The sequence below is a fragment of the Sceloporus occidentalis genome, unplaced genomic scaffold (assembly GCF_023333645.1).
Source record: "Sceloporus occidentalis isolate IW3139 unplaced genomic scaffold, rSceOcc1.0.p SCAF_42, whole genome shotgun sequence".
Taxonomy (NCBI): domain Eukaryota; kingdom Metazoa; phylum Chordata; class Lepidosauria; order Squamata; family Phrynosomatidae; genus Sceloporus; species Sceloporus occidentalis.
The window spans coordinates 1,543,534-1,569,000 of NW_028317022.1; the positions used below are offsets into that span (position 1 = coordinate 1,543,534).

Sequence of the window (25,467 nt, forward strand, 5' to 3'; positions counted from 1 at the left end):
TTAAACTTTTTTTTTTTTAAGTTAAACTACTTTATGTTTAAATAATTTGTTAAACTTTTTTTAAAATTGTATTTTTTTAACTTAAAATTTTTTATTCTTTTTACAAGCTATTTACCGTTGGAAAGGTGGAGTAATTACCTTTCCAACGGTATATGTTTGGGGTCTGTAGCTGCTTAGATGCCTGAGATACAGGCATCTAAGCAGCATGCCCCCATACCTCTTTAACTGACAATTGTCAGTTGTTAATAAAGTTGCGCGGTGACGTCATCGCGTCATTGCGCGAGACGTCACCGGGCGGATCGGGTGGCCCCAGTGATGCCCTTCAGTTTGAGGGGCAGATCGCCGGGGTAGGTGGTGATGGAGGTCCACAGACCTCCATCAAGGTAGGGTAGTGCTAGTGACGGCATGGTGCCGTCGTTAGCACCTGACTGAGACTGCTAGTCAAGGGGTTAAAGTCCCATTGCGGACTGTCCTGGGTGACTCCAAATTCGGCAAGGCTGCAGAAGTCTCTTCTCTTGGCCCACCATGGGGAAGCAGGAACAGAGCAGAGTCATGTGACGTGACCTAAATTCACGTGACTCAGCTGGGTTCCTGGGCGGAACAAGAGAAGAGGCTCTGTGTGTGAGCAACGCAAAGGCAGCCTTGCCGGAGTACGCAGGATTACTGAGACCCACAGGTACATTGTCTGACCGCCCCCAACACCCAAAAAAACGCCCGCACCCACAAGTTTTTTGACGGATCCCGCAGGACCTGCATCCCAATGCAGTCCCCTAATTAGAACCGAGCCATTCTATTGTTTGCTGCAAACAGTGTGAAAATTAATCAAGGTGTTTGCCTAGTAGAATGGGCTAAAATAACAGAGGTAGAATGTAGGTGAGGAATAACCATGAAGATTATAACAACATAATTTTAAGATAGCTGCATATATAATTTACACATATGGGCTTTTTCATATAATATTTAAGGAATGTATTCTTTTACTCCATATTTTCTAGAGTAATGAACATAAATCATGTCAGAACTTTTTCTGGCTATTGTGAGTTTTTTTTTTGTTTTTTTATTTTCTCCCTCAAAGAAATCTATTGTATTGTGTAGAAAACACTTTCTCCTAGAATGGAAGTAGCAGTTTACAGGTATTTCTGTCTTCAAAAAAAAATTCTCAGGACTCATGGGACTTGTATGCCCTTGTTAGATCTAATTTTAAATGCTATCTGTTCTTCTTGAATTATTTAATTAACAAAAGTGTGCACTGTTTCTCTATATTCTCTTACATACAAGTTTTAATAACTGTACTTGAATCCTACCTAAATGTAATCTGCAGCTTCTACAAGGAGCTCAGAGGTATTTTACCTTGCATGCCAATGTGACTCTAATATCTTCTCAGATTCAAAATGTATGGCCTACTTCACAGAACCAAAATAAGGGCTTCATACGTTACTTTTACATTTGCCACTTCAAAGCATGTATCATAACTTTGCCTGTATGCTCATTGCATTTGAATTAGGCATATATTGAAAGCAAGGTTTATACTACACCAAAGATTGTGAGTTGGAAATCATAATTAGTCTTGTGTGGAAAGAAATATACCGGTACATTTCCTGGACACATGAAATTACCTCTTTGTTTATTAACATTATATGAAATCTCTGTGAAGTCAGAAATGTATGTCTTTCAAATACTTTCTCACCTCCTGTCTTGGTGGGAAAATGATTTTTGTTATTGTGTATTTACCTCATCTAGACTATGGCAGTAATATATTTTTTAACCCCTTCGCGACCTTTGCCGGTTCAGGACCGTCATAACAAGAAGGTCACTAAATGACCTTTGACGGTCCTGAACCGTCAAAAAATTACATAAGCTTAGAAAGTGATCAAGGATCACTTTCTTCGCTTAAACGGCCTTGCTGCAATGCCTCGATGTCGAGGCATTCAGCAAGGCCGAGATCGGCATCGGGGGCCATGTCTGGCCCCTCCCCGGGGCGTCAACAGCCGCCATACATTGTATGGCGGCGGACGCCCGTTTTAAAAGCGTTTAGGAGGCGATCAACGATCGCCTCCTAAACTTAAATGGTGTCGCTGGAATGCCTCGATCAGGAGGCATCCAGCGACACCAAACACTTACCTCTGGGTGGGCTGTGACCGCTCCGGAGAGCGGTCACAGCCGCCGCTGCCGGTGATCTTCGCCATCAAGCAAGATGGCGGCGGCCCGGGAAATAAAACAATAAAGACGAAAAAGTTCGCTAGAGGGTCTCCAGACCCTCTAGAGAACTGGCTCCACTTGCTGGTTGAATACAGGTACTGCATTCAACCATGCAAGTCAATGGAGCCCAGCTTTCTAATCACTATGTGATTAGTAAAATATTAAAAAAAAAAAAAAAATGGAAAAAAAAAAAAAAAAAAAATGTGCTAACATTTAAAAATAATTATGCAGTGATGTCACTAGATGAACCATCCAGTACCAGCAAAATGTGTAAAAAAAAATATAAAAAAAGTATTAAAAAAATAAAATTTAAAAAATAAAGTTTATTATTTTGAGCAAGTGCTAAAAATTCTCAAAAATCTCAACAAAGAGTTAAAATAAAAGCACTTCAAATACCCAAGGGGTGTCTAATATATAAAAAAAATGGCTGATGGGGTAAATTGGAGTGGCCTAGCTCAAATATAGGGCATAGGTACAGACTGACCAAAATGGAGAAAATAAGCGCACTTCCCAAATGTGGCATTTTAAATCTGAAACAACCCGACAAACCCATGCATGTCGGGTATCACTGCACTCAGGAGATGTTCCTGAACACACATTGGCGTGTTGTTTGACAGTGGCATATACCAGGACCTGTATATCTATAACTAAAGTACAATTTGTGTGAAAAAAAAAAAAAAAAAATACTATTACAAAGTTTGACAAAGTGTAGTTCTATAATTGGTGCATGGAAAGGGTTAAAATAACAGCATTTGGAATACCCTGGGGTGTCTAGTTTTCAAAAATATATGGTTTGAATGGGTTAAATTGAGTTAACCGGCTTCAAAGATATTCCAAAGAGGAGAGGGAGGCACAATGACCAAATGACCACCTGAATTACGCATGCCCCAAAAGTAGCCTTTTACCAGCCAAACAATCTGACAAACCCATGCATGTGGGGTATCGCTGTACTCAGGAGATGTTGCTGAACACATATTGGGGTGTTGTTTGACAGTGACATATACCAGCACCTGTATATCTATAACTAAAGTACAATTTGTGTGGAAAAAAAAATAAAAAAAATTACTATTACAAAGTTTGACAAAGTGTAGTTGTATAATTGGTGCATGGAAAGGGTTAAAATAACAGCATTTGGAATACCCTGGGGTGTCTAGTTTTCAAAAATATATGGTTTGAATGGGTTAAATTGAGTTAACCGGCTTCAAAGATGTTCCAAAGAGGAGATGGAGGCAGACTGACCAGATTTGTTAAAAAAGATTTGGAAATCATAAAACGCTGCTTGTACTTATTGCCCTATAACTTACAAAAAACAGCAAAAAAACATAAAAATATTGGGTATTTCTAAACTCAGGACAAGTAGTAGAATCTATTTAGCTAGTTTTTTTACTTGCTTTTTTAGGTGAGTAAAAGATTTTTCAAATAAAAGTCATAAAATGTGTTTTTTTTTCAATTTTTCACCATGTTTTTTTTATTTTTTTTATAGTAAATAAGATGATACGATCAAAATAATGGTATCTGAAGAAAGCCCATCTTGTCCTGAAAAAAACAATATATAACTTATGTGGGTACACTAAATGGGTGAGGAGAAAATTACAGCTGAACACAAGCACCACAAAAGTGTCAAAACAGCCTCGGTCCCACAGGGTACAAAACGAAAAATGAGCCCGGTCCTTAAGGGGTTAAACTACCTACCGTACTTAGCAGAAAAATATTCTTTTTAGATTTGATTTTTTATAATAAAAAAAAAACCTGAAAAGGCGAAAACAAGCTTTTTATGGGTGAGTTGTTTTTTTTTTGGGGGGGGGGCATTTTTGTATTACTGTCTGATTCAGTTACAGGTGAGAAGACTTAAGAGTACAGGAAGCCATTGGCTGCAATTTTCTCACATATTTTTTTAAAACCGATTCATCTGGATATAAATTCTAGCTGTATTTCCACATTGACTTCCCATCGTAAAGGCTAATCCCATAAATCTAATTTTTGTGTCTTAACAAGTATCAGTTTTCTTTCCTAGAGTCGTATATCTTTTTAGGTAAATGTGTTTCCAATCGGGGTATTCCTAATTGGGGTCTTTAAAATGATTACATGTATAGGTCTACTTTGAAGAACAACTTCCTGTTCTGAAGGGTTTATGCTGAAATAAAGTTGATGAAGTCATTTTGTGCAGTAACAATGTAGAAATGGGACATTTTATAAGGAAATAGAGCTTAAGCAAGGACATCCACATATGTGCATTTTGATTACATAATTTGTTGTTTTTCAGGTCCACAGTTGCATTTGGGAATAATTAAAATGTCTCATATGGTTAAAGATGATGTTTAAGGAATGATCCCTGCTGGAGGGAATTGTTATTTAAACAGAAATGTGTATAACTGTGTGTAATACCACTAAATATACCACAGTAAAGACAAAACAGACAGTAGATTTAACATTCGTGAAGTGGCGTGTAAAATTATGGAATAGGTATGTGAGGCCATAAAGTAGGTGTCTTGTATAGTAGCATGTTTATAGTGCCTGTTGTACAGACTGGCACTATGCCTTTCAGTTGTACCATACTGGTCGAATGATTGTTACTTAAGGTTTAATGACAGATGTTAACGTACAAGCCAATAAAGGGAAGTCCTGCTCTTCAGTTGTCCTCTTTCTTTGATATACAATTCCAGAACATTAAATTCAGTACATAATGTATATAATAATAATAAAAAATATAGTGATTGAAAAAGCACAAAAAAATTAATTGTTAGAAGGCAGTCCAAAACCAGAAGAACTTGAAGAGAATGGGCAGAGTGAGGGATAGTATGTGTACTCTGAAATATTACGCTTTACAAAATAACTGTGAAACATGAGAAATATATTTAAAACATACATGTACCAATCAGCTGTCCTGTGGATTGACACTCTATTTAAGGAGCCTTCTGCTTATGGAACTGTGGCTGCTGTTTATGGAACAAATCATTACTAGAATGTTATAATGCAAAAAGAAATCTACCCAAGGATCGAATGCTGCAAAAAATAGTAAATGGGTAATTAATCATTTCTAAAGAAGGTTTACACCCCAGATTCTCCAGGCTATTCTGTAATTTCACTGGGTACATGGAGGGTGGGTATTCAAGATGATTATAAAAACAGAACCCAGAGTTTCTTTGAGAAAGATATGATCCCTGATACCAGCCAGGTCATTAAGTGAGATTGTTTAAGTTAATAGACGTTTCTCATATGGGTTAATTTATTAATCCTACCATCATTTTCTGCAATCTGTTGAGAGAACTGTTGTGAAAACATAAACTTGCTGTTCATGGAGAAATATGTTGGCACATTGGCAATTTAAAGCAAAATGTAGTTAAGGCACATAGACACGATAGCTTTTTAAAAACCAACTTGCTGAGTTTCCAATCGTATTCTACCAGGTATCCGAAGCTTCAAAAAGTTACCGTATTTGCTAGCTCGGCAGTGTTATCTGTGTGAATGATGATACAGATCTAAACTGAAATGCCAAAACAGTGACTTTTTTCATTTGTAAAGAATAAAGGGGATAATAAAGGAATATCCATTTCGCTACTAATTCCTGAAGCTTTACATTTACTAGTTTTGTGTCCTCCAAATTGAAATCAAGTTGTAAGAGAAGGTCAACTAAAAATATCAAATTAATGTAAAATTTAAATTGAGATGTTTAGTTAGATGGATTTGTTGAGCAGAAGTATTTAGCATATGCCCGTAGTCAATAACTGGCATTAACAAAAGCTGTATTATAGCCATTGTATAACCACATCTAGTGTATTAAACATATTTATGATAGGCTACAGCATTAGTATATAGTATAGTGTAAACAGGTACCAATCACAGTGAAGTTTTCACATTTTAAGTACTGTGCAGTACAACACGTTTCATTTACAAATTATGCGAAGGACAACCTAAAGCATTTTTAATGAATTTAATAAATCCACAAAGGAATAAAACCCATATTAACTGTCTTTATCTATGTATTTTGGCGTGTAAAGCATTTTTTTGAGAACAATCTTTTCCCAGAATTACTCAGACTCACCAGGGTTATTCTAGAGTTATGGTTTCGGATCACTAGTAATTTTCTCTATAAATATTAGTCTGGGGAGTTATTGTTTCCTTTTTTCCAACGGTGGCATTTTTCCCATTTTAGAAAGCATATTAAACATTAGAAAAAAAAGTTAAGCCCCCAGCTGTAGCTGCATGCATTCCAGCTATTGACTAGGCAGTGTTACCATCCACTAGTGAGTTTTAAGAAAATGTGATGGTAACATTTCTGCGGGTCCGTAAGCTGTTCATGTATGAGAGTAGTCTACGAAAACATTTTATATGGGTGGGAAAAATCTTCCTGTTAGGCTAAGTTTTTTTATGACTGCCTCTTTAATGGAGCTAAAAGCTACAGTAATGGTACGTTTTACCAGTAATCAAGGATGACTATGCTATGCTCTGATGTGCAGCAAGATGAAACATTGAAGACATCAATCCAAAAATAGTATATAGTAGCTAAAGAGCTCTGAGTTTGCCCTTCATACAACATAATGTATACAGTAAAATTAAATATTTCTGTGGGCAATTGTAGACTGTCCATTAGGCACACACCTAGAGACCCCTAGGCACTGGGGCCTCCTGGTGCATTAATGGTGCTGCCTAGCTGTAGCTGTACTTGTGCAGGCTGCTGTAGAGGTATTCACTGTAGGTGTGAGGCTACCCAGTAACAGGCATCTCTGATCTAATCGACCTACTCTGCTAGGTTTATGAGATTACTGGTCCTTACGTAAGTAGGATTTTTATATTTTATTTACTTTTTCAATTAGTTATTTAATGTAGGTTTGACCACACCTTGTAATTGAGTTTTATACAGATAGCTGATTTGTGCGTTTAGTTATATTTATATCTTGTACAGCATGAATTTATACAGTCATTATTTCTATATTCTAGCTGTGGGAGCCAAGATGAACCATTTCATCTGACCAATTTAAATGTGGATTAAGAAGGGACAAACCATGCAAGTGTTTCCTCCAAGTTTGCCCTGCAAATCACATGGTTTCTTTACATCGTACTTATTTTTCCATGTATTATGCAGACAAACTTCTTTTAGTAGCAATAGCCTGTGACAATTTGCATACATAATGAATAGTAAAGTAGGTGGGTGAGCTTCCGTTTGTCCTCAAATTTACAGTTTCTTAAATAAAACCCGAGATAAAACCCATAACATACGTTGTTTTATTTATTACTTTAACTTTAAAAGTCACTTTTCTTTTATTAAGGTGAAAGATAAATGTGTTTATATGTATTTTATAGATGAAGACGAGGAAGAAGGGTTGTCATCTCAGGGCGTCCAAGGACCTGAGCGATCATCTTCAACATATGATCCTGGAAACTCAGCAAATGCAAACTACTCTGGTATACACATACCCCCTGGTGCGCATGCTCCAGCAAACACTCCAGCAGAGGTCCCTCACAATACAGGTAGAGTGTCCCCGACCCTATGTACTCTCCTATTCTCATTTTTATGTCTTAATTTTTAATGCCGTCGAGGAGCACAAAGTTAAGAATTTAATAGTGTCACATTAAAAGGGAACCACCGACAAATTTAAGACTTATGTTTTATGTAACATAATGAATGTTATGTTGAGGTGATTCTGGTTCAAAGTTTAAAAAGTTATCATCAAATGTTCCCACTAAATGAATTATGGTGATAACACCGCTTTACAGCATAATCATTTTATTGTATTGTTTGATTTGTGCAACAAGAGACATTGCAATTCAATAAGAACTTTATATTAATCTGTGTGTTTAAATATTTATTTTAAAAAGTTTCTTTCATTATTAATTATTAATTCATAGAGCTGTAATACTTCATTTCTGAAAAAAATTACAGAATTGCACTAATATTTACCCTGTTTTACTCAACCCCTTTCTACATATATTATAAGAGTATGTCTTATTCATAAACCTTCATATACATGTTTTATATAACTTAAAAATATGTTGGCTGTTGTACTTATCCTGATCTTGAAGCAGTAATTATTTCATCAGTTTGAAGCTGTGTTTACCCTTTGAATCATTTCTAAGTGTTAATAAAACTACTTATCAAAGGGAAATCCTCCTGATATCTACAAAGAATACATTATGTACTTGTTTAAGGCATATTTACTTAACTTCCATTGTTAATAAGGAGTGCTTTGTGGGTACCTCCCTTGAACTCCACATAGGATTATTGACTACAAACTGGCACTATGTGCCGTTATTATCTTCTGTCGTAAGCAGGCAATTATGTAAGAGTTCATCTAGGTGTAATTTGGCAATAATGCTGTCAAAATTATCCATATGATTACATTTCTTGTTTTGTTGGTGCTTTGCTAGTCATCTGATGTCCATTCAGAGCATTAACTTGCTTAATTGATTTTAAGGATATTGCTTCATTTGAAATGCAGTTTTCACGGCAATAAACGTTTTATTATTGTGTTACATTGTTATTGATAGGGTTATTTCCTTTTCTTATTTTCGTGCTTTCTAATAAAGGGACAGTGTACTGTCCCATACAACCCCACCAAGGAAGAATGCCAATGAAGGTACTTTAACATGAATTCTTTACCTGTAGAGAAAAACGACTTATCTTCCTAAAATGCAGAGGCTTCATTGCGCATGTGTAGTTTACTCATTGCAAACCAGCTACAACATTGCTTATGCAAACGTTAAAGTGGATCTAACGAGACCCCACCTTATTCTGGCCTATTCTGTCAAAACCAACAAGTCACATTCTATTATAATGGAGTTTTCAAACACTCATAGTCTTGCTGAAACTGGCCACTTTGCAATCACTAATACAGTTTATTCATTTACATACATTATATCCTTTCTTTCGGCTGCACGCAAAAAAGGACTTCTGTTGGTCTTAAACTCAGAAAAACAACACACAGTCTAGTGTTAAAAGCAAATGTTTATGCTCTTTTGTCATTTTTATTTATTTATTTTGTCTGTTTTAGGTGTAGTAAGCAACACTATTACCCATCCAACTCCACAAAACATACCTGCTATAGATCCATCCCTTTACACTGAAAAACCACAAGGTAAGCAGCTAAATGAAGCCATCATTGTATTTTATTATATTCATGTATAAGTCTTGAATGTGTGATAATATGATAATACTGTAACTACCATTCAGTCCATGAATTGATATTTTTGCTGAGTTTTTTTCACAACTGAGGGAATTGGGAGTTATTGATCAACTGTGTGCTAAAAGTTGCTGACTCGCTACAGCTAGCGGTCTAATGACTTGTTCCTCTGCCTGCTATTCATCAGAGTTTTGTTTCCAGTCATGCCTACGGGGGTCTTAAAAGCTACGATGACCTCACTCTTTTGGCTCCAACTTCCAGCTTTGTAGAGTTTTGGATGTATGCCACTTTTGGGAAACAATCTGTTTTCTCTGCATTAGTCTTACATTACATTATAAAGTCCTGAAGTCATGATATACTCTGTTCTTCTTTTTCTCTTCACTATTGTATTAAAAAATTATATTATTATCTCCATGACTAACCCACTGGATCAACTTTCCATGACGGTTAGACCATGACCACTTAAGATTTCAATTTATAACCTAAGTTTAGACTGGGACTCTCAAAAAAAACTGGCATGGCATACTGGAAAGCAAATTTTTCCGAACTCGAGATGGATCAGATTATTAGCGCGACCACCCTTAGGAGTTCGCCTAATACAAGACTTCCAATATACCTGAGTGTTCTGGGCCCCTTTTTCTTTTCTCCTACTCGGTGATGTTGGGTGTGAGTCATGAAACACAACCAGGCTTGGTGGGTTGTCCTGGGGAGAAATGCTTCCAGGAGTTCTCTGGCTATGGGCTCACAGATGGAGAGAGATACTTCTTATTCATTGAAGGTGTATGGAAACTCTTGTGGCTCTCATTTGCGAATGTGCACCTCGCACCCTGTGAAATCTAAGATTAACCTTGTTAATATATACACATATCTATCGATGCCACTGCACGTGAGTATTGGATTTATACTTTATACAGACACTGTAATAGTACTATATTATGTTTTCCTCTCATATATAAAGAAAATTGTACATTGCATCCCTGAACAAAAGTGTAATGTGAAATGGTAATGCTCACTTCAAAGAGATTTTTTTAGATTGCCTTTTTGTTAATTTCTCACTGTTTGTTAAATTTACAACAAGCATTTATATATCGCTAACCATTTACAATTTAATGATTGCTTTAGTTATTTTATATCCCTGCTGTATAAATTGATTAAGCCCATCAGTGCAAAAGGCGCTAAGATACCGAATGTCTGCTGTATTTGAACACAAAGATTAAAAGTTTTTTATTGAGTTGTGTGTGTGTTACCTTATGTTTCAGTGGCTTTGAGAATGCCCTGTGTATCTGCTCACATTTTCTTCTTAGTGTGTTTGGTAAGGAAAGGAAGTCTCTTGCAGAAGCATATATATATATATATGTATATACTTCTTGTACAATACCAGTGCCTGACCTCACAAATGCTCTTTTGGCTAAAAGGGCATAAACACTCCAAAGTCTTGTGGAAAGCCTTCCCAAAAGAGTAGCCACAAAGGAGAGGACAACTTCGTATTAATGCCCAGGATTTTGAAATTGGATGTCTAACAAGCTCATATATGAGTGATGATCAGTTGTCCACATACTTTTGGTCATATAGTGTATGTGTATTATATAATCAAAGAAACCTTGCACACCCTGGTGCATCCTCCATCCAAGTTAAATAAATCAATGATTTTCAAGGATGGACTGAAACATTGTCTCTTTGTACCACCAGTCTGTTGATGTAAATACAGACAATGTAATCAAAGTTGAAATCTTCAGGAACAGCAGTAACCCAGCGACAAAGAGGAAGACCACGTAAACTCATAGAGCGGGGTCAGAGGCGTCAGGAGTGCTGAGGCACATGGTAAAAAATCACTAACACTCTGCTGGCTCCATAGCTGAAGAGTTGCAAACTTCCACTGGCATTATAATAGCAAAGAAAACTGTGTGGCAGGAGCTTCATGCAATGGGTTTCCATGGCCAAGTAGCTGCATGCAAGCCTCACATCACCAAGGACAATGCCAAGCGTCAGATTGAGTAGTGTAAAGCGTGTCCCCACTCTTGACTCTGGATCAGAGGAAAACATGTTCTGTGGAGAGACAAATTACACTTCTCTATTTGGCAGTCTAATGGGAAAATCTGGGTTTGGCAGATGCCAGGTGAATGTTACCTGACGTGACTGGCCTGCACAGAGCCCTGTGAATATTTTGGGATGATCGGGAATAGAGATCTTTCTTGGTCTCTCGTCCAACATCAGTGTCTGACCTCACAAATGCTCTACTAGATAAATAGGCAAAATTTCCACAGAAACACTCCAACATCTTGTGTGTGTGTATATATATTATATATATAGAGAAGTTTGCATACCCTGGCAGAAATTGTCAAATATTGGCATTGATTTTGAAAATATAACTGATTATTCAAGAAACAGTCTTTTATTTATATAGTTGTTTGGCTCCTTTTTAAATCATAATGATAACATATATCACCCAAATGGCCCCCATCAAGAGGTTACACAACCTTGAATGTTTGACCTTGTTACAGACACACAATTTCCCACTGCAATCGGTGTCTGTTTATAAATAGTCAGTGAGCCATAGAGAGCAGAAAAGAACTGTCAAAAGACCCGCTTAACAAGGTAATGGAACTTTATAAAGATGAAAAAGGATTTAATTTAAAAGGATATACAAAGCCTTGAAAATGCCACTGATTACTGTTCAATAACTTGTTAAGAAGTGGAAAAATTGAGGATCTCCTCATGCAAGCCAAGGTCAAGTAGACCAAGAAAGATTTCAGCCACAACTGCCAAAAGAATTGTTCGGGATACAAAGAAAAACCCCACAGGTAACCTCAGGAGAAATAAAGGCTACTCTGTTAAAAGACAACAATATGCAGATACTTTAGCGAAAATGAGCTGCATGGTCGAGTGTGTGTGTGTGTGTGTGTGTGTGTGTGTGTGTATATATATATATATATATATATATGTGTGTGTGTGTGTGTGTGTACAAATGCTATAAAGTAAGAATGCATTCAAAAATAGACATGTTAATAGTCTTATTTTTTATCATTTGTCGTGATACTATCGTCTATCTTGAAAAGGGCACTGCAATGGGAACGAGATTCACCTCTAGTTACGCAAACTTGTTTGTGCCCCATTGGGAGGAAGAATTTATTTACAGTGAACACAATTGGCACTCCCACATAATTATATACAGACGTTAAATCAATTTATAAAATTAAGATTAACCAATTTATAACCTGTAAAAGGTGTATAAACACTTTTACATACATACAATGAATCATTTTTATTTTATATAATCAACAAAAAATTTGTTTTATTCAAACACATACTGCTAGGCTAAACAATAAATATAACATGCCAATAGGTTTATTGTGTTATAAGTACCTGGTTTTAACAAGACAATTGCAATATGTCGATTATAAGAGGACTCCCAAAAATATTAATTTAGAAAAAAAGAAAAAGCCTGAATAGAAGACTTCCCTATAGGAAAACCATTTTGTTATTTACTGTATATGACAATATTGCATAATTAAGCTGTACCGCTGTATACTTTTTAACAGTGATTAAAAAAAATCTACTTTGAATGCATAAAAATTATATAACCAATTATGGTGAGGCAATCAGAAAATGCAAGTTCACGATTAGAGAGGCCCATTTCACCCTTTAACAACACACATTAATGGTCCAAACCTATTAAACTTACAATGATGCACACAATACATACACTTTCATAAATCTTGTTATAAGTAATTTATTTTTTATGATACAAAAATCGGGTTGTATAGCGCATCCCTTTACCACACATATTCATATTATGTGCAAGATGAACTTGGCACTGGTGTTTGTCACTGGAAGCTCCACCATTTTTGTGGAAGTTCATCGAGAGAAGATGTGAAAGAAGACATAGGAGAGAAGAAGACAAAGATGCTAGAAGAACCAGAGCTGGGAGACACGGAAACCACTGGTGTAACTACTTCTTCCTGTCTCCTTGTACCTTACCGAACCATGTCAGAAGGGCCCTTTCTAAACTATTTTGAACTCGCACAGGAAGACAAGAACGTATCAGGGTCATGTGACCCTAGGGTGAAACTGAGGCTGCTAGCACAGTGTGCGTGGGCAGCCAGAGGGAAAGCTGCAGCAGAGGTGAGAGGTAACAGAGGGTGGGTTATATGTATATGTGTTTGCATATGTATATGTGAGCATGCATGTGTACTTGTGTGTGTGCTAGCATGGATGTGTAAGTGGGGTAAGATGGAGTGTTTGTTAGTGAGTATGAGTAAGTGTGTTATTTGTGTGTGGTTAAATATGTTGTATGTTGGAAGGGGAGCAAAGAAGACACAGACCAGATGTGTGAGGGCACTGATGGCACAAGCTAGCTGTTGAGGGGCCAGGGAGAGATATTAAGTGAGCCCGAGAGAGTGAGTGAATGAGATTGTTAGAAAATGTGAATGAAACTGTGAGTGAATGAGCCCACAACATTTTAATGAAAATTCTGAACTTTTTGCTTCGTTTTCATTTGTTAAATTTGCAATTCATGTGAATCCAAATGCACAAGTCTGCAAACTCAGCCTTAAATGAATAGATCCCCCTGTGTGTAATTGCTAAGTTATTACAATTATCTATTTTGTGAGTAATTTTTCGGAGCCAAGAGGATTTTCTTAATGTCCTATGATGCAGGTTTCTTTTATAATCCTGGTGTGTACTATAATAATTCTTAGTCCACTGTTCCAAAATAACAATGTAATCATAGGTGACCTTCTTAATATCCTACTGTAAACATGAACTGGTAGGAGCTGGTATTAAGTTGTTCCCTCAAAACAGGATCTGGTGTTTTTTTCTGCTCACAAATATATCAGAACATAAGAAAATAGGGAGTTCTGTTTTGCTGTAAATTGTGACGGGATAGGGTTCTCAAGTGATTTGGTCCATGCAGCTCTATTTGTTGATTCAAAAACTAGTTATTTAATAGTGTCCCACGGTTTTGCGTAAAATGTGGCTTGTCATGGATTGAAAAATAAATTGCTTCACTTCCAGATGAATAGTTTACTCAATATAATTAAAAATGCAATTTTACCATCTTAAACCCAGGACATAGCAGACCTGTACATGAAGCTTTTGGGTTGGTTAGAACTGGACTCCTATAAATTTAACATACTGCAGGCCAGTTTATTCATATACACATTACTGTGATATATTTAACACAGTAGGTGGAAGAGCATCTTTAAGACACTGCATGGTTTAATGTTGACATAGTAATTTATATAAACTATATAAATACACACTAGCTTAATTTGTACTGTGTATCATTATTGTGATGCGGTGTTCATAGTTTGTTGCACATCTTGGTAGTACTCAGTGGGTTAAAACCATGAATTTTAAGCTGCTTTTTCTTTTGGATGCTGGCTTTAAAACCTGTTTTGGGATACTTATAATGGCTGCTATCCAAGCACTGCACTTTGAAATAATGTAGCTGTAACCCATACTCCATGTAACGAAGAGTTTAAATAAGAGCAGTGTTGGTGAGACAAGGGCATGTTTATTAAGTAGTGCTATAACCGTCATGACCTGGAACTGGTAAACATTTGTGGTGCCACTTCTCTGAGAGTTTGAAACACGATCCCAAGAACGTTTGGATAACCAGTTTATACCCATGTGAACCTCATCAAAAAATGTGAAACCTTGGTGAGCGAAGGGACCACTAAAAAACATATATTTAATAGAGGTTCCCTTCCAAGTCTGTTTTCTGCCCAAGCCAGTGAGTTTTACATTTGAGTGAAGTTGAATGCCTTGGACAAGTTCTCCATGTTTGGGAAAATAGGAGCTCTGTCTGTCAATAATTTGCTAGTCTCTGAAACATAGTTCAACCACAGTCGGCTATTGACCAACCCTGTGAAACTACTGTTGTGTGAGATTGAAGGCAGGGGCCACCTTTGCATGGAGAGCAAAGCATCTCCTCTGTTGTGAAGCCTGCAGTTCAAACTGTGATTAGGAAAAATATATAGTGCTCAGTGAACAGCAAACTATGATTCACGTGTGAAGCCACCATTCTGTTTCCACACAAGACACATTTCAGACATATACCAGCCCTCTGCTTAGCTGTCCACCTTAGCAGTAATAGCTTTGTGCATTGAGCACTGCTAGAATGTAAATATTAATGATCATCACATTAAGATTATGACTTAGATGAGTTTGGCTGCTTCCTTTGGCTGATTTATTTTTTAATTGTGATTGTAAAGACATGCATTAGTTCTTTCAGCTCAGAAACATCTGAACCAGTAGAGGCAATGATCCAGTTGCCCTGGCTTCAGTAAGGCAGACAGTTTAAAACTGAATTTCTTCCCTGGCCACCCCAGGGAAGAGAACTTTGCCTGAGTTATTGTATGTATGTACAGTGCTGTGAAAAAGCCAGGCACATTACGGAAAACCATGCAGTTAAGGACTAATAATGTGCCTTAAATAAGCAACATTCGCTCGACATTGAGGCATTCAGCTACACAATAAAATGTACGGGCCCTGCGTGATTTCTCTATGGAAAGACGCATGTCTCAAAATATTGTGGCACTCTGTTGCTGGAAAGAGCATTTGGGAAATGATCATCAAATGAGCCTTTGTCAAAGTTGGTGGTAGTAATTGTTTTGTGTAATTAAATTATTACTATCAAATACTATTATTTTCAAAAATATATGATGGCGTTAAAGTGAATTGGCCAGCTTGAACGATGCCCCAAATAAGACATAGGCGCAGGATGACCAGCTATCAAAATTCGAAGTCGAAATCCTGGATGTGCATGTCCTTAATGTGGCCTGTTAGCCCCCAAGCAGCCTGACAAGTCGATGCTTGGGTGATATCTCTGTCCTCAGGAGATGTTGCTGAACACATATTTGGGTGTTGTTAATTAGTAACCCTTTAAATTCTTAGTTTGGCAAAAATAAATGGTGAAATGGCTACATGAAAAGTGCCAAAAATACCCCAAGTTGAATACGCTGGGTTGTGTACTTTTGAAAAATATGTACAATTTAGGGATTCATGACAGATATCAGGGTTACAATGTTATTATGGCTAATTTTTTTTACTTTTCACCATATTTTATTATTTTTTCTAAATTAATGTGATCAAAAGCTGTTCTTGTCTTGAAAAAAACTATATATAATTTGTGTGGGTACAGTAAATGAGAGAGAACAAAATTACAGCTAAACACCGCAGAAGCGTTAAAACAGCCTTGGTAATGAAGTTTACAAACATTAAAGAACAGCCTGGTCCTTAAAGGGTTAAGTAAAGTTGGACTATATTTGTCTCAACTTATATTTAGTCATGGACAATTATATGTTAGTTTTTCTAGAGCTACAACTGAAAACGCAGTCAAGGAGGAAATTCCTCATAATGGTTCTCTCAAGTAAAACCATTTATACCTAAAATGTCATTTATAAATTGATTTTTTATATGTAAGAATTATCATCCCGTTCACTGTGTCCACGTCACAGCAGGGTTTATTATTTAGTTTTAATATAAGACAAAGACAATATGCATAAACATAAAATTCAACTTTTAAACAATAATATATTGAGTTTGAGTTAATCAAAACCTATATCACCCATGGGAAAAATATTACTGGTGGTGCCACCCTTGGTAGCGTCAACCGCAATCAAAGGTTTGCGATAACTGTCAATGAGTCTTTTGCATTGCTGTGAAATAATTTTGGACCACTCTTCTTTGCAGAATTGTTTTAATTTAGCCACATTTGAGAGTTTTCGAGTATGAACATGTGTGGACATGCTTTTGCGCTTCGGATCACTGTTCTGCATAACCCAACTATGCTTGAGTTTTAGATCAGGATCTGATAGCCGGACATACTCCTTCAGGATTTTCTGGTAGAAAGCACATTTTGTGGTTCTTTTAATTATGCAAAATCAACCAGGTCCTGAGGCAGCAAACCAGCCCATGCCATCACACTACGTGTTTGACTGTTGGTATGATGTTCTTAATGTAGAATGCTGCATTAAAGTTACTGCATATGTAACGGGACCCATGTCTTCCAAAAACTTCCACAAAATATTATCTAAAAAGTCTTGGGGCATCAAGATGTTTTTTGGGAAATGTGAGAAGATCCTTTGTGTTGATTTTGGTCAGCAATGATTTTAGCCTTTCAACTCTCCCGTGGATGCCATTTTTACACAGTCTCTTTCTTATAGTGAAATTGTGAACATTGATCTTAAATGAAACAAGTCAGGCCTGCAGTTCTTTACATGGCTTCTTGGATGTGTCGTTGATGCGTTCTTGGAGGAATATTGGTAGGCTGGCCTCTCCAGGGAAAGTTCACCACTGTTGCCAAAAAAGCCCTGACCCATCGAGGCATGGACTCCCCTAGACCTCTGAAGGTGTGCTGTACAGGGCTAGCTCAGTCCTTCTTGCAAAGAGAAGTTGACAATGATAGGTCTTTAAAGTATCAATTTAGTCAGCTGAATCCACAATTCTCCTGCAAACTCTACTGCCATCTCTCTCATTCTCTTCCTTTCTTTTCTCTCTCCCTTCCTCCCTCTCTGCCTTACTCCCTCTCAATAAATTGGGATAATCCTAATATATTGACCTCCTTTACTCTGTAAACCTGTAAATATGTGTGTGTGTCCTTCATAAGTCACCAAACTACCAATAGAAACAACGTAATGATGAATCTGAATAAACTATATTTTTTATTTATATGTATGTAAAGCCACCAAGACATTTGTGGAAACACATACGTGTTATTTGTACTTTATACAAAGTTTTCTCTCTACAATCCCTTTGTGTATATAACACTCACAGGCTGTCTTAAGTTGTTCATTTGAAAACCAAATTAACAAAACAAACCATTTATTTATTTATTTTTATTTAAGAGAGTCGGGTTGACTGGCACCTTAATAGAAATCAGAGGCGTTGGGCATGACAAAACAGCAATTGAGAGTTAGTCCTGTAAAAATAAGATTAGTTGCTTCCGGTAAGAGCTGGATTGAAGCCCTGCTTGTTTTTTCAAAGAATGAACCTCTCCGTGAGCACTGACTGTTCACTTCCCAGCAGGTAGCACACACAAGATTCCCTGTATTTGACTCTCACATGTACGCTTACTCCCGTGGAAATACCCTAATGTCCTAGAGTCTTGGTATATTTCATTAAATGCCTAAAAACAGAGAATGATTTACAGACATTTCTTCTTAATGTATTTAATACAAATTTTTAATATGACATCTCTGCTTAATTTTTATTTGTATATATTTGCTTTCCAGTAACTAGAGTAATTTTTTTTCTTACTCAAGTGAAACTTCATGGAATGTGTTATTTTTCCACAAATAATTAATTGTATATTTATGTTATAGCACCCACAAAGATTACAATACATAGTATACAACCTAAAGGGTTTCCTGTAAACTGTATAGAGTGCAAGCAAGTCAGACAGAAGGTTTAAGGTAGCCTGATGGCATGCTGTGTGGAGGGACAAAACACAATGAGAAAAGGGGCAGCAATATGCTCTGCGTGGACACCATAGATTGTTGTAGGGGCGAGACGGACCTTGTGTGGGGAAACAAAAATAGGTTTAGTCACAAGAGAGAGAGAGTTTTATCTCCTTGATTTTGTAATGTTATACTAAAGTGAGCTTCGGCTCCAATAATAGCTTGGATGGCCTTGCAATCAATCATATATAAATATACCGTATTGGCTCGGATATAGGCCGCCCCCGTATATAGGCCGCACCCTAAAAGTTTGGTGCTTTTTTAAAGAAAAAACTCCCACTCTAGTAAGTAAACTCCAGTGAGAGGATTTTGGGTGCTTGCTAGGGTTATTCAGATATATATTTTAGAAAGTCGTATGGTCTGTTTTGCAAGCATCATGAACAAATTTGTTGTTATTTGAGGAACAGTCCGTTTCTGAATGACAGGCACTAAAAACCCTTGTCCAAAACATTATGACTTCAAATAAATCAGATGGTGCTGTATACAGACGTCTGTGCACATTCTTAAAGCTGAGCTGGTGCTGGATCTTACCTAGCATGCAATTGACTCAAGTTAAGCTTGTATCTTATACTACCACGCTGCTATGCTGTGCAAAGGGTTTTAGATCATTAATTCAAGTCATCAAATTGTTTGTGGGATAGGAAGTAGAAACGCCTTCAGGAGAAAAGGCCTTCTAGACCTCCATGATGCTAGCATAGTGTTTTCAGAGACAATTATTTAGCCAAAATCTTGTTAAGTAAAAAAATTGTAGCTAGGAAAAAACCATCAAATGCAGTTCTTAAAATTATTGTTATAACAGGTAATGTGCCGTTGCACTTACAGTTAGTACATCTTGATAGAGGTGTCGTAAAATGTTATTGAAGAATGAGACAAATTCCCTGGTTATAGAACAGAACACTGAATGCCAGGAACCAGCTCTGGGGCATAATGCCTGATGCGTATGGCTGGGGCTTCCCTTGGCTTGTACGGAGATGGAAAGAGTGATTACTGGAGAATAAAAGGCTCCTTCATCTGTCACACCTGAAGGACAGACCTTTCTCAAAGGTATTGGCTTTCCCAATAGAAAAGAGAAGCTTACAATGTACGCATCTATGTTTTAAAAGTCAGTCTGTAAGAGGAGAGTGCCACAGATACAAAATGAGCTGCACGTCTTGTCTAGGTAATGGTTACAAAGCTTGCATATCTTCACTGAATGTTGACATAAACAGAGTTTAAACACCTCTTCACAACAACGGTGTAGGTCCACAGTGCTGCATTGTCATGATTCACAAATCATGACCATGAAATAGAATAATGTGTAATCAACAATGTAAGAAATGAATTTAAAGTGACAGGATACAATACAAAATAAACTTCCTGTTTATGGAGTGCAGCACTGAGTGCACACATTCAAATGACTTTTAGCAGGGCACATCCATGTGAAAAGCAAAAATATATTGGATACAGAGCTGAGTGAATTCAAAATTATATGTGCATGTAAGAAATCCAAGAGTAAATAAAGGCTCATACAATCCTTGGAATCTTATGGGCTTCTTGTTTGCCAACAAGGGAAAAAGGAACACAATAGCTTAATATCAATATATATATAAAAAAAAACATTGTTCGAAAAATCTATTTATATGTATATGTGTGTATATATATGGATAAAATACAAATTACAAAAATAAAGTAGATCATGAACAATAATACAATATCAGTCTTTCTGCATCCAAACCGTCTTTCCTTGACACATTTCATTGGTAATTCAGCCTGATTTCCTCAGGATAAATGTATATCCAAATGTCCGTTATTGGCTTTTTATAATTTTTTCAGGCTTTCAAATAAGAAAACTGATTAAGTATTTATATATGGGACTGTATACTTTTTTATGGTTTGATTGTAATTCCATTTCTATTCCATATTTCAAAATGTCACAAAATCCCTTATGGTTTTGTATGTTTTGCGCCTGTGACACCTTTATCAATCACCACCGATTAATTGTTGTTGTGAAGAGGTGTTTAAACTCTGCTTTTCTCTCTCAGCAGGAGACATTCGCTTGACCCCTGAAGACTTTTCCAGAGCACAGAAATATTGCAAGTACGCTGGGAGTGCATTACAGTATGAAGATGTGAACACAGCCGTGCAGAATCTGCAGAAAGCCCTGAAGCTACTCACTACAGGCAGAGAGTGAAGTCTCCATTATTTCCATGCTGGGCTTTACAAATACATCTCTATCCACAGATACCAGATTTATGAAAAGCCCTTGTTCTTGTTAGGCACAGCAATTTGCTCTCCTTTTTTCAAACCTCCTCTAACATTACCATAACTGTATGCAATTCTTTTAAAATAATCCAGGAAATCAAGTGAGGTTGCTGTTTGATGCATATGGATGTTAAAAAAAAAATAAAAAAATTGCTATGTTTACATGTTATAGGATCACTAAAATAAATACACACATTTGGTCTGTTGTTAACTGGAAGTCTGATTTTAGTTCAGCAAAGCAGTAAACACAAAGCTTCTCTCAGTCTTTCTACGATGCATCACTAGACTTGACTTATGACACGTACTGCTGAGTATGCTTTGAAACGCACAGTTCCGTGAATTCAAACTGTTAAAACATACTTAACTAAAATTGTAACAAATATTAGGGGGTAGAACATGTTGTCCAGATATACATTGATGCTTAAGCACTTACTCTGACACTTATTTATTTTTTATCCCTTAAGCATCCAAATGCCTTACACGGGCCTGCAATCATCTATCTCCACCATTGTGTAGTTATAAAAAGTTTGTAGTACCAATGCATTGACTTCACACCATACTTAGTTGTGTTATTTTTATACCGTGAGATAAGAAAAATGGTGCCTGAGACACTTAGATGATCAACGGTGATGAGAAATCAAACATATCCTGTTTCAACCAAGCACTAGAGCTGCATCATTTATCATCTCCATTAAGGTTTCTGGTCGACTTTTATCTACCAATAACACAGAAATGTGGGTTAATTGCCTATAATTTTGTTTAGCTACATTTTATTTGATAGGCAGAGCTTAAGCGAAAACCCCAATATTTACTGTTCATACCCAAATATTTTTGTCTACCCAATTTATTTTTGCACTGAAGAAAAAAAAAATTACAGATTTTCCAGCTGATTATGATTTTGATTGTTATCATATTTACCTAACTGTCTTGGATCTGGTACACTTAATAATATTAACCAGTTGTTGAAATGTAATACATATCCCAGTGTGGAACAAAGGGTGCATGACTTTTAAATGCATGAAAAGATTTTCTTTTTGCGTTAGAATAAATAAGGTAAAGTACTAAATACAGAAATATGTTCCTTGTCTTGATTTTAATAGAAATGCTCCTTCAGATTGCATATTATATAATAATGTTCAGCATGTGAACTTGATTGTTGAGAAATGGGGCATGTTTCAGCCAGAGGGTCAAGATCTGCCATATTGCTGGGAATATGGCATAAAACAATTATCCACTTCATATTTTGAAGCCTTTTGCAGTACTAAAACTAGTCGGGATATTCCTGTATAAAAAGCCCTGGTAAGCATCTAGCAAGATATTACATGCTGCTTCGTGACCTGGTGGGATCTTATCCCATAATTCCATTTGGCTATGTTTATAAAACTCAGTAAAAATGAAAAAGGAAAAATTATGTTTATTAAACATCCCCATTTGAAGCCATAACATTGGGAATACCCCTTATTTCTTATTTGTTCAACACCAAAAAATATGTTTCCGTATTCTTGATTTTATACAGCTCTTCCTCTTAGCTGAAATATTTATTCTATAAGGGAATGTGTTCGAAAAGCACAAACATAACCTTATATGCTATAATGCCTTTTAAAGTCAATGAAAGCAGATTTTTAACTAAATTGAATGAAAACACAAATGACTAATAACAAAGAATAGCAAAACCTATTTGAAGATACTGAAGTTGAATTAACTTACTCTTACAAATTATTTTGTGATCTATGTTTAACCATTACTGTAATTGCATGGAATCTACCTGTGTGAGTAACGTGTCATATGATTCAGAATCATTATACTCGTTTGAACTAAAATAACTCTAATAAAGTATCAATTAAGGATGGTTGTAAAAATATAAATATCCCCTCCCCAAACCACAATTAAAACCTTATGAATGGATTTGGATTTTCCCATTTTAACTTTATGGCATTTGAGCAGATCCAAAACTGTTCTTACACATTTTTTATGGGCTCCTATCCATTTCACTGCAATCAAATCGTTGAAGGCATTCCTTATTTATTGTTGTTAGAAACTAAGACCTTTGTCTTTGCCTCTTCTGACATCAGGGAGCACTACCATTCTAGCAAACGAGAGCAGCAGCAGCTAATCCCAGGTATGCTTAAACACTGAGGTTTAACAAACATACATGCAATTAGGCATGTGCATGTATTCTTCATTCTTCCTACTTACATTTCCTGTCTTCCGTAGAGGCAAGGGAGTAGTTAAATGAGACAGTCTAATTTTCTAATTGCATGCTTCAATTTACTATGTAAAATTGACTACAACTAAAAATATAATTTGTAGGTCTACTCTTGTTTGTTTAATAAATGTATCAATTGTTATTAGGGCTGTCCTTTGTACAGGGCAAAACAGGGAGGCCATCCAGGCCCCTTGCCTGCTCATCAGGGTCCTACCTCCTACTGGTCCTGCTCCCAGATTCACTGGAGACAGGACTTCACTCAAGGTAAAAGAGGAGTATGTATGTGTAAATGTATGGTGTAGGGTTAGTTGTACATACCTATATAACAAAAAGGAATTGCAACAAGGGCAGGTAAAAAAATTGCCGCCTAGTGCATTTCACAGTTTTGTTTCACAGGGTGTTTTTGGGAATCTAGCGGCACACCAGGGAAATCACCGTGAGAAATTGGGGAGCTCTCATGTTCTCAGCTTTATCTCTCATTGCAATTACATGTGATTGCTAATGAGCTACCCACAAAAGTGAAGTTGCCCTGAAACTGTCGCCAAACTAAGGACAGACCTAATTAGTATGATTATTGATTTATGTTGCACCGTTACATATTTACAATTGTATGCCACCTTCTGTGTTTGGTTATATTTGTAAAAAAATATTCTGGTGCTACATACCAAATCTTTGCAACCAATGGAAATTGCCCTTTGACCATACTGAAAATGTATGAATTACATTAGTTAACAGTCTAGTTTGTTGTAAAATTTGGCAGATTCAGCAATTGGGCTTTTTTTTTTTTCACATTTCAAATTATCCACAGTCTTGATTATTAGTCTATTTTAATAGTATTTTAATTATGATTATTGCTCAAGATTCAACACACAAATTCTATCTATTTTCTGTATTGCAATGAGCGCCACATATTTCATGATTTTGTTTTCTGTTTTTTTAACTGCAGGATTCAAACTTTATCTCAGATGTCAAAGGTCTCTTTTAAGCTCAGCAGCTCCTGAATATGCAGTTTTGTTGCTGTGTCACACTGAACCTCCCATTATGCCAAATATTTCAGCATTAACTGAATCATTTCCTAGAAGTAATAAGAGGGGTATTAAAAAGAGGACGTAAAAAACCCAGCTATATAAAGGCGCAATATAATGCTTCACACACATACAGTCATTCAGCACAATTTTATTCTCTGTAGGCAATCTCTTAGCCCTAATTTATTTTTATTGTATACAGACGACATAGGTTATGTTGTATACAGGGATATCCACAAAGAACAGTGATTTTCACATATTTTTGTCCAATGTGTCTAATAAATTTACCAATGTTTTTCTTATAGTGCTTATGAGTATTGAATAATGTGTTTTTGTTCACACACATTAAAGGCACAATATTATATTTCAATAATAATCATTACACATGGTTCTTTTGAAAAGTAGAAGAGTGTTTCTCATCAGTGATGTTGTGCATTTTACTTTTTAAAGTTATTCTATCAGGCAATGCTATATATTATAGCAACAGCTTTTAATGTGGCACCGACCTAGGGCAGCACACCTTTCTGCCTCTACCCCTTCTCCGGCCACAGTTCTTACTACTGAGTGGTAGGATATGTCAAAAAATATTTTCCCATATGCAAAAGATGTAGGATTTTTTTTATATACTTAAGATATCAAATTACAAGAGATAAGATTTATAAAGTAAAAAGAAAATAACATGAAATCCAGTTACATGTTTCCTATGTGTTTCTATGAAACTAATCTCTGTGTGTACAGTACATGCTACATTTGGTAACAGAACTAAACTCTGTTATTCATGGGTTCCTGCTAGCATATAAGTCTGTCATCATAAAGCAAAGATATAAAAGGCAGGAAGAAAATGTTACACTGTCACAAATGCTGACCTTTATTTGACGGTACATACTGTTATTTGAGGACTGCATTTACACTACGACATTGTTAAGGAAAAAAATGTAACGTAAAACAATTTTCAAGTGCTATTTTTTCTGGCACGCTCTCCCCCTGCACATCTAAGCTCACTGGCCACTTTATTAGGTACACCTGTTCAATTGCTTAACACAAATAGCTAATCAGTCAATCAGATGGCAGCAACTCAATGCATTTAGGCATGTAGACGTGGTCAAGACAACTTGCTGAAGTTCAAGCTGAGCATCAGAATGGGAAAGAATGGGGACTTAAGTAACGTTAAACATGGCATGGTTGTTGATTGAGAAAATAACCAGTGATCTGTGGTT

At 36.4% G+C, this 25,467-nt stretch overlaps 1 protein-coding gene across 1 annotated transcript in view; it reads left to right on the top strand.

Moving 5' to 3' along the window:
• Positions 1–20,948, top strand: part of LOC149289865 (vacuolar protein sorting-associated protein VTA1 homolog) — a 99,497-nt gene extending 78,549 nt beyond the window's left edge. The window contains exons 6-8 of the mRNA XM_089490165.1: positions 7,501–7,668; positions 9,189–9,272; positions 20,803–20,948. Of these exons, the coding sequence (XP_089346291.1) occupies positions 7,501–7,668; positions 9,189–9,272; positions 20,803–20,948 (398 nt within the window). The remainder of the gene's footprint in view (positions 1–7,500; positions 7,669–9,188; positions 9,273–20,802) is intronic.
• Positions 20,949–25,467: the final 4,519 nt, after the last annotated feature.